The sequence below is a fragment of the Momordica charantia genome, assembly GCF_013281855.1.
Source record: "Momordica charantia cultivar OHB3-1 chromosome 2 unlocalized genomic scaffold, Mcharantia_2.0 BLBB01000002.1, whole genome shotgun sequence".
Lineage (NCBI taxonomy): Eukaryota > Viridiplantae > Streptophyta > Magnoliopsida > Cucurbitales > Cucurbitaceae > Momordica > Momordica charantia.
In genome coordinates, this window is record NW_028275160.1 from 2,095,043 (window position 1) to 2,106,314 (window position 11,272).

At 28.3% G+C, this 11,272-nt stretch overlaps 1 protein-coding gene across 1 annotated transcript; it reads left to right on the plus strand.

Annotated features, from left to right (window-relative positions):
• The first annotated feature begins 6,700 nt into the window (after positions 1-6,700).
• Positions 6,701-7,931, plus strand: LOC111011001 (uncharacterized). Its single transcript, XM_022284606.2, has 2 exons — positions 6,701-7,273; positions 7,381-7,931. Exons 1-2 carry the CDS (start codon positions 6,880-6,882, stop codon positions 7,563-7,565), a joined length of 579 nt encoding a protein of 192 aa, XP_022140298.1. The 5' UTR covers positions 6,701-6,879; the 3' UTR covers positions 7,566-7,931.
• Positions 7,932-11,272: the final 3,341 nt, after the last annotated feature.

An 11,272-nucleotide genomic window follows, 5' to 3' on the forward strand; every position in this document is an offset into this window, starting at 1 on the left:
CATTCATATTTAAAATAGTAATCATTTTGGTATGGGTCCTTATTTTGATTTTAATAAATTAATAATACTACTTTGAGTAGATAGACTACATATGTTGAAAATGAGTACTAGGTAAGTAAATTTTAAATGAAAAAATAATATAATAAATTTCTAAATTATGGACTAAATTAGAAATCATGAAAATTCAAGTGTCATAGTCGTTCGAAAGTTCAAAAATTCAAAAGTTAAAATAGACATTTTGGAAGTTCATACAGAGCAAACCTAAATATTCCAACACCAAAATATGATTTAAGCTATTATTTTTATTTTAATATTTTTAAGAACCGAAGACTAAATAAGAAAATGTCAGTGAAAAAAATTGAATTTTGAAAAATAAAATCTAAATTGAAAGTGTTATCAATTCTCAAATTACCAAACTTTCCAAATTCAAAGGCATAAAAACTTTTTTCTAATTAAAATAATTGGTGCTTGCCGTTTCTTATTTTATATATTTTATTTTTCTACCAGTAATTATTCCATCGCCCTATAAAAAGTCGGTGTTCTCATCCTTTTAATAATTTTATCACGTGAAAATCATGACAATTTTGCTTGAAGATGTGACATTTATTTAGGTATATAACAAATAGCATAAATAAATATGTAATTTTAAATATAGTAGAAATTTTTAAATTTTATGAAAATAATATTAATTTAAACAAAGTTTTTTTTATTCCTTCAAATGAATAGTTGATCAGAGAAAACACATTTTAGAACTGTCAAATTTCAACTATGTTTTCTTAAAAAAGTTGTCATATTCTAAAAATTTCGATTGTTTAAGGGGAACATTTACTTTTTTTTTGTTCTTTCTTGTCAAAAAAAATTATTTTGACCTCTAAAGTTTTAATAAATTACGAATTTCAATTTACTACTAACATGAATACAACCTATTTATAAATATATTTTTACTTTTTTAACTTCTAAAAAGAAAAATGTTCCTCATACTAAAAGTAAATCAAAGTTCATCTTAAAAAAATGCATATATGATAATGCTGAAAATATTTTTTATAATTCATGATTGGTCAAAATTTAATACCTAAAATATCTGGACATCATAGTATCAATGGAAGAATCATATTTTTTAAGCTAATGAGACAATTTTTTCCTGTAAATACTTTTAGAATAGAAAACTAATTACCTACTCATTTGACAAATTTGTTTTTCTAATTGTTTTTTCTAGAAACATAAATTTCATATTTGCTTGCTAACAATTTTGTTAATTTTGTTTGTTTTATAATTATTTGAAACCTTCACCGGATGCTTACAAAAATCATTAATTAAGTGCGCATATGTTCAGAAAATGTTAATATTTTAAGATGATATATTACCTTATAGCCTTAATTTAATAACAATTTTATATTTTATTTTTAGTTTATATAGATCTGACTTTCATTTGTGTGTGTTTTTTTGGTTATCTATCTTTTCAAACTCATATGTGACAAGTTGGGTTTAGATTAAAAAAAATTAACTATATTTTAAAACGTAAATAAAGATGTGACAGTGTAACATTGGTTGAGGAGTCTTGCAGATCCAAACTAGTACCTCCCTATCATAACCTAGAATTGATGTGGTATTCAGTTAAATGCATTATGAAACTTAAGTTATAACCGATAAGGTTATGGAGCATAAGTAGAGAGCTAGTAGTTAAACACAAAATATTACGTATTTTTTGGAATGATTTGACTCCACCCTTTTATATGAGAAAGATTAGAGGGGAGTATACTCGCTCTCGACACCCTACGGGCCTTTTCCTCCTAGTATTACTGTAAATCACCAAAATAAAATATATAAAAGCGTTTGGAAAATTAAAATAGATGTGGATGTAAAACTTTTAAGACCCACGTCTGGTCCCCGACCCGACCCGGTCGCAGGGGACTAGAGATCTCTGATTTGAGGTTCAGAGGGATCAGACAGTAATAAATATTTTATCAAATTTCCATGTTTCGAACATCAATATCAAAGCGACACGATCATTGGTCGTACGTGTGGTCCAACCGTTTCCCACCACGTGGCAATTCTTGCAGACAAATAGTCCATATTCACGAAATTACTTTGAAATTTCATTTCTTGTCTGGACGTTTGATTGGACCCTCCCTCTCAAATAAAATGGTTATAGTTGCATTTTATATTTTTGTCTGAAATATGGAAATTTGTATATCTCTTTTAAATACACTATTTTTATCTTTTTAAATTCTCAATTTTACTCTTTTAACATATTAAAAATGATAGAGAATGTTTAGGTAGGTCCCTAGTATAGTTCCCTATCCATGATTCTGCTATTTACTGAAATAATGTTACTCGAGGCATCCTTCTGAATGGTACTTTATAAAAAAAACAATTAAATTAAATTTTGTATTTTAGTGGAGATTTAAACTCATAACATTTTTAATTTTTTTATAAGTTATGTCACTTTATAGGAAAATAAATAAATTAAATCTTATTTTTCAATACCATATAGACTGAAATTCGAACTCTTATATGCGTTAAATTGAGTTATACTAAGGTTGAAATTATTAAATTTTTATTTGAACAAATAATTGTTAAATTTTGTTGATAGAAAGTCATGCTTTTTGTTTTTAAGTACAAGAAAGTTGATAGCATTGTTAAATTATTGCTTTATTAATATATTTATACATGTGAATATCCCGAATGCTAAAAATTGACCCACAAGAACCTTTTAGTTAATTGTTAAAGTATAACTCATCCTTAAAGAAAATCTATTTTTCTAGGTGACATGTTCATGTGTCAACTATGTTACTAAAACAATATAATTTGACGACACATAAACATTATGCCAACAAAATTTAATATACATTTTTACGAAATTACTAAGTTTAAAGTTTTTAATATTAATGACAAATTTGATAACTTTAAAAAGTGAGGATCAAATTAAAAATTATTTTGCCAAAGCGAGCATAGCTCTAATTGGTATATATCTCAAATCGAGAGATTGTGAGTTCGATCACTCACTCCTACCTATTGAATATTAAAAATAAATTACTTTAAAAATTATTAATTATTTGGTATATTTCGCCTATATTTTAAGACTTGAATGAGAATAAGTAGTACTATTTTAATTTGAAAATATAGCCATTTTATAGATACGTGTATTATTATGTGGTAGTAATGATTTTTATGTATGAAGGAACCTTTTTAGTTCAACAATATATAGGTAGAAATCTAATGGTTTTTTTTTTCTTTTGATATACGTGAAAATGACACCATGACTATTTCTCTACTTATTTATTTATTAGTTTAGACTAAGCGGTTTCAAAATCAAACCAAATTTGTTTATTTTTCCTTTCAAGGTATTATTGTATACATTTTTAAAAATTAACTACTGTTTTATTTAAAAAAACTAAAACTAAAAATTTTTTATAAGTAAACTACAAATAAAATGGTTATCAAAAGAAGCAAAAGATTTCAAATCTTTCATATTTCTGCCGAATTGTTTGAAATTTCTCACGTTTTTGCCCTTTTACTTCTTCCCATTCACATCCACCATTATGTATGTCTGAAACTGAAAGACCCCTCCATTTGGAGAGAATCGAAAGCAACAATAATAGGGCACATATGTAATTTTACATATTACTATTTTATTTTTAAAATCTCAATTATTGCAATTCCAATTGCTCGTTTTTTTTTCTCTTCATTTGAATTCATAAATTGATGAGGTGTAGCATTAATAACCTTATTATTTTATAAATTAACACTTTGAATTTTCACCTCCTACTTATGTGAATTTTTTTCGAATAACTCCCTATCTTTTTTTTTTACTACAACGTAAGGGTGAGGATCGAACTCACAACCTATTAAAGATATATGTCAATTATCACTGTATTATTGTTATCATTATAATCTTGTCCGACCATGATGGTTACTATTTAATACACGAAAAAATTCTTAATGTCTGTCAAAAAAAAAAAGGAGTTCTTAATATTTGAGTGTTTTTTTTTTCAATTTAGTCACTTTATACGGCCTTTTAACATGCTCTGATCATATATTTGTGACATGTGCATATAAAATGGTTGATGATAATCTTATACATGATAATTAGTGAATTAGTAACAATTTAGAGAAAGAATGAGGTTATCTAAGAAAAAAATTGTAATTTCTTCTTCCAAATTTATAAGAAATTGGTAGATATATATATATTTTTTCATTTAAATGCCTAATTAATCATCTAAATTTTCATCAACTCAGTAAATATAATGTGGTTCATGCTTATTCACCATGGTATGATTAAAAAATGTTAAAGAAACAAAATACTAAAGTAAATTACAACTTTTCAAACAATATGACCAATAGTTACTCAAAAAAGATCGATATGAAAAAACACCAAAAAAAGTTTTAACATTTTCAACCGTTAATTTTTGTAATTTACGTTATATTATTGAAAAAAGAAAAAGAGAAAAAAAAAGTCGAGAAAACGGACTGCAGTCAATTTTTCAAATGGATAACCAAGTAAATAAAAAGGCTTGGATATCATCAATATTGTGAAGGCTGAAAATTCTATCTAAAAAAATGATTGGTCTGATATCTCATTCTTCACATCCACAATCCGATTGACAGAGTGGGAATTGGGAAGCAATTATTTGCAAGCTCGACAGGAATGGCAAAGCACGTGATCACCCCGTGACATAGTGACACAATTATCTTTTTTAGTTCAAGATAGAGATTCAAAAATATTTGAAGCTTTCATCTATCTTCGTTCATTTTGGTCATCCTTATTTTAAAACGACTTTTAAAAAGTGATCAATTTAGTCCTTTTTCACATTATTTTAATATGAAACTTTTGAATCTAAATTTGTTATTATATTTTAATAAATTCGATAAGCGAAGTATCGTATTAAAATTACAATGGAGAGAAATACTATAACTGATAAAAAATATTAAAATTATAGCGACCAATATAGACGATCTAAAAAATAGAGACTAAAGTAAAATAAAATTGATAAACCAAACTAATATTTAAATCCAAATTAATTGAATTATGTGGTCATTAATTTCGGGGTTGCGAAATTCACTGAATAAATAAACTAATAACAACAATAGCCGCCAAACATGTATTCTATACTTGTCTGCATGAGGGCCCCTACTCATACGGCAACCGAATCTCAACTTGCGTTTTGTGTGTAACCACTCTACTTTATGACTATTTATTGTCTTCTTCTTTTTTCCTTTTTTTTGTTTTTTGTCATTTTACATTTAATTTTCAAGACTTTCACATTTATCGGTTAAATTGTATTCATATCCTTCTACTTTTAAATTTTTCATTATATTATTTTTATTTTTATGTCTCTATCATAAATGAGAGACAACAAAATTTTAAGCTCTGTTAGATAAATATTTCATTTTAGTTTTATGTTTTTATAGATTAGGTTTGCTCTCTCATAATAGTTTATATATTGTTTAAAACACATTTAATTTTTTTTTTGTTGTCAAATTTCAAAATAAAAACACGTTTTAAAAACTTGTTTCTTTTTAGTTAAATAAAGATGACTTATATTATGACAATGTTTTTAAATAGTAGTTATCAAAATAAATAAAAATATAAATAGAAGTAATCTTTATGAACTAAAATTTAAAAGCAAAAACAAAATGGTTATAAAATGATATTTAATGTACCAAATTATGTGTGATTAAATTACATCACACAATTTTAAGATGCATTCATAATACATAGCATGAAACTATAAATGTATTTCCAAATATAACAGACAAGTTTATAATTTTATAAATTCAAACATAAATGTAATAGATAATTGAACTCATTTAGAAAGATTACACTTATACTATAATTTAAAAGGAAAAAAAATGTTGTGAAACTGTTAATAATATGTATTAAATTATGTTGTAAGGAAGATTATCCCTTCTTAATAAACATTATTCCTCCCTATGCTCGTTAGTTAGTTATTAATTCTATCCATATGGAAACCTAAGCAAATGGTATATATGTTTGATCAAAAGGAAAGATATTCAAACTCACACTTTCACATGTTAATTGAATTAAAAAAAACAATTATATATCAATGAGTCCATCTAAATAAGATTTATTAAAATTTATCAATTAAATAATTAACTAAAAATGTTTAGAGAAAATCAAGTGTCATTAAATTATTGATTTGTTAATATATTTAGACACGTGAATATCTCACTCAAAAGAAATGAAATTTGTTGACGGGTGTGTCAAGTTTAATCGATAAAAGATTGAAATAAATTTATATTATGAAATTTAGAATTTTAAAAGATTTAATAATCAAATTAAAATTTATTTAAAAGATTAACCGCAACATTATCTGGAGAAAAAGAAAATGGATAAATGCGTGTGACACCGTTTCGAAAATAATTCAGGTACTCGCCAATGAAGTGTGTGCCTACACGAAAGTAAAAGGAAATGCCTTAAAAAACAAAAAAGAAAGTAAAAGGAAAGGCAAGGCAAGGCAATCAAGCAAATTGTCCACCGGTAATAGCCGGTTGTCCATATCCGATCAGTAATTACAGAGGAAGGGCATGGCACGCCGCCCAACGTTGAATTCCCAACCCAGTCCAACTTCCTCAAGGAACCGGCTATAGCCCGTCCTCGTCACGAGAATATTCCTATCGGTTTCCCAAAATTTTGTCCACGTTATCGCGTTCTCGCCCAGTATAAATTCCCAATGCGCCTCACTTCGTCATCTTCACGGCCGCTTCTGCTTTCTTTCAAACGTTTTTCTCATTCCCTGCTCCGATTCCGATTCCGATTCATCGCCATCGTAAAATTAGGGTATAATAGCTGCCGGCGACGGGAAATTTGAGAGTTCCTCGTTCGATCTTTATATAGGCGATTTGTATATAGGGACGATGCCGAATCCGAGGTCCTACCGGAAGGGGGCAGAGGATAAGAATCGGAAGGGGAAGCTTACTGAGAAATCGTCGTCGTTCCATGGGGAAAGTTCGACGAAGACGACGACTATGCTTCGGCGACCGAAGACAGATCCGGAGTTATCGTCCTTCAAGAATCTAGGTATATCGGCGCCGTCGCTGGATGGACGGCCGAAGATGACGAAATTGCTCCTCAACGTGACGATTCAGGGGAGCGTAGGGCCAGTACAGGTAATCGTGTCGCCGGAGATGACTGTCGCTGATCTTGTGGCGGCGACCGTACGCCAATACTTGAAGGAAGGCCGTCGGCCGATTTTGCCGACTACAGATCCCTCCACCTTCGACCTCCATTATTCGCAATTCAGCTTAGAAAGTAAGCGATCGATCAATTCTCATAACGTCCTTCCACTGTGATTGTTTTTATCCATTGTTCTGAAATTCGCGGGGCGATTCTAACGAGGTAATGATTTTGTATCTCAGGTTTGAATAAGGAGGAGAAGCTAATAGCCTTGGGATCTAGAAACTTCTTTCTGTGCCCTAGAAAATCAGAGGACGAAGGCGATGTAATGGCTTCTTTGTCGTCGTCCTGCTCGAAACAGGCTGAAGAAAGTTCGAAGACTTCCAGCAGTTCCAGTTGGTTCAAATTCATCGATTTCCGGATTTAGATACCGCCATAGAGAACCGAATTCCTTAATATTTTCAATCTATCACTGTGAAAAATCATCTTCCAATTCTCTAGGCCATATAAGTTATGGTAGAATTATCTCCAGTACTAAAGTTCTTGAGCAATTTCCAATTGCTTGGTTTGATTATTATCCTAGTTCGATCGAGCAAAGGAAAAGCGATATTTCTGCAACTCTGTTCTTCGCTTGCTTGCTCAGAATCGACGCGGGGAAGATTTCGATTTTCAATATGTACATAATAGGTTTTGGTAATCGATCTGCTAGCTTAAATCAGCTCCGGAAACCAAAATTTTCCGGGAAAATTCTGTGAAGATGAAAATAATTAATGTGAAAAGTGTGTTAAATTCAGTTTGTGCCTGAGATCTCTAGCCTCTCCCAAATCATTTCCTCAGCTTCTGAAACTTCCAGCTTCAGATAACGGAGTTACAGTTGGAAGACTCTTGGAACTTTCGTGCTAGTTCTGAAAACTTGGGAGAAATATGAGTTACTTGATAATTGATATGGGAAGAAAAAATTCAGTGAAAGAAAAGAAGTGTAATCGCTACAAAGTTCAATGTTACCACGAACTTTCAGATTTATTATTTTAGGAACATTTGAACTTTTAAAGATAAATTTCATCATTCTTGCGGCGACGTCATCTACCATGTTTATTTTGTACCTTTTTTTTTATATAAATAAAAATGGGATAAGATTCTCTACAACCCATGAGGAAATTTGTTGGTATCTATCACTTGAATTGTACTCCAATTACAAGCAGTATTTTAAATGTTTATACGAACTTTCCTTTCTAAATTTTATGAAAATGTGTGAAATATTGAAAAAATGTGGACATTCCTGAAAAATCGTAAAAATAAAAAATTGTATAATAAATATTTTTTTAATATAACAATTTATACATGAGAATCCAACCTTCAACCTAGAGGAAAAAAGTATATGTCAATTACTGTCGGAAACATTTAAACATTTTAAATAAGTTAAAAATTATTAATATTAATATGTTTTTGATCAATTAATATTAATACTATGTTATACATCAGTGGTAATTTGTTGATATATGTATGTGTATTTTTTTGTGAGACTATGAAAAATGTTGATTTATCTCAATGTCGATTTTAAATAAGTTAAAGATTATTAATATTAATATGTTTTTTATCAATTAATATTAATACTATGTTATATACCATTGATAATTTGTTGATATATATATGTGTATTTTTTTTTGGTGAGACTATGAAAAATATTGATTCATCTTAATGTCGATTTTAAATTTATAGATATGTGAAAATGTCGACCATCAATAAAATTTAATATCCTTATTTAACTTTAATTTTTTTAATTTTTAATTATTGATGTTATAATTTAATATATGGGACTGAGTAATATTCTTCCATACCAGTCAATCATAAAAAGTTAAATATATATATTTTATTTGCAAGTGTAATTAAAAAAAAGAAAGGAATAGATAAACTTACGTGTTTTAATTATATTTAAAAAACAATAAAAAATCCAAATAACCTGGACGGCTTTTAAAAAAATAAAAAAACAAATAAAGCAAAAAATCCATATTAAAAAAAAAAAAGAAAAGAAACGAAAACCTAGTGGTCAATATGGAAAGGGTGCAACGGCCAGTGACTTGAATACAATGACATGTCAATAGTCCAACGGCCGACAGTGTGGGACCCATTTTTTGTTGAATTATAAGTGACTTTTTGACCAATCAAATTTTCTGAGTTAAAAAATTGGGTAAAGTGCACAACCCACGCACTTTATGCTTGTCACAATTACACTTCGAATTTTTAAGGTAAAGATTAAACGGTTAAACTTTTACCAGGATGAAAATGCACCCCTAAAGTAAAATGATTGTTATAACTATCTCTCCAAATTTTTAAATTTTTAAGTGCAAAAATAAACCGTCACTATGTGACAAAATTGTACCTCTAAACTTTTCATTTTAAAAAATTAAATTCTTAAAAAAATAAATTTATGTGTAATCACCACTGAATTATACTCGTTTTTGTAAATGTATAAATTTTTAACTTATAAAAGTTTAAGGTTATTTTTATCATTGAGAGTCTTAGGAATGTAATTACGACAATGGTCATACTTCTGGATGGTTTATACAATTTCTCAAAAAAAAAATTACTTAAACTTTTTGGTAATGAAAATTTTGGTTTATTTGTCCTATAATATACTTTGTAAAAATATTTCCATGTCAACTCATCACATCTTGGAGTTGGAGAAGGTAAATGATTTTAAAATTATAGTTCAAAAATTAAAATTTGTTACGATATTCAAAATTAAGGATATAAAACAAACTTTTATATCCGGAATAAATGATAGTTGTCACAATTTCTAAAAATATATATATAGTTGTCACAAAATTATGATATTAGTAATTAAAATATTTTTAAAAAATAAATTATTAATAATTAAATGGAATCATACTAATGCCCAGGAAGAATGAACTAGCAACTACTGTTTCGTCTCGATTACAAGTAGCTAGACTTCCCATCCTCGAACTATAGGATTGGGACTTGAACCCTAAACCACATGATCCTCGAGAGTTTGTCTATGTGTTAGGTTACATTTTGAGTTCGTAACATAATATATTATCTCATTTATTTATTTTTTGTCCTATTTTATTGAAAAACTCGTTGGATAGACTTGTACTAATTATTTTTACCATCAAATTGACAATAGATTTTGGCACGACTCTTAAAAAGAAAATAAAAAGTAGATAGAGTGAAAGGTGGCAAACTTAATATATGCAGTGGAGCTCAAACCTTATCCTAAATGGAAGGACATCTCATAATACCAAATTCCACGCTGAACTAAATATAGATGGAAATAAAACTTAGGTTGAGTTAATTAACCACCTTGATTAAAAAATTAACCTAGAAAAATTCAATTGGATTGGACATGAAATGAAATCAGGATGATATTTATAAACAAATACTATGTGGAAAAGATATTTGGACGTTATCCAAGATTCTTAAGATATTTACAATCTATTAGTTTTTAATTTCAATTATTCAAATCACTGTCCACAGCCCTCAAAATATCTTGGTACTTTTAGCTAGGTGCAGTGTAGATAAAAAATGAAGTTCTTTTCAATTTCATATCTTATTTTATAATTAACTAGGTTTTGAACTATTTTATTTTGATTCGATGTTTTTTTTTCAAATGGATTAAAAATCCACCCGTGTTTGTTAAGACACGTAAAATATATTAAAGAAATTAGGAGTCTAAGTATAATTTTAAAAACAGAAAACTAAAATGAAGTGACTATCGAATGAGTTTAAATTTAAAAGGTTGATGTCGATAAAATTTTGAAATTTTAATTTCAGGAAGACTTAAAAGAAAAAAAAAGTAACACATGAAGAAAAGCCTAATTGTAGCCTGGACACCCTAAAAATAGTATTATTATCCCCATGACCCTTACATTACACTAGTTAGAGTTTTATTCAACAATATGAATCATAACTTTTTAATAATTTGAAACCATTATTGGGGTCCAAAGGACTCTAAATTGATAACTTCATTTCAATTTTCTTTCTTGCTTCGTCCGTGTTAGTTGCTATTAAGTCAATTTTTTTGGGCCATTAGTTTTAGAGACGATATCTGCTGTTTTAGAAATTTATTTACATAGATGGTCTAAAATTTTCTAATTTATTTCTGCACGTATGATT

Coding starts and splice junctions, on each gene's coding strand:
- LOC111011001 (XM_022284606.2), top strand. CDS start 6,880: ATGCCGAATCCGAGGTCCTACCGGAAGGGGGCAGAGGATAAGAATCGG. Junction 7,274..7,380: donor TTCGCAATTCAGCTTAGAAA/GTAAGCGATCGA, acceptor TTTGTATCTCAG/GTTTGAATAAGGAGGAGAAG.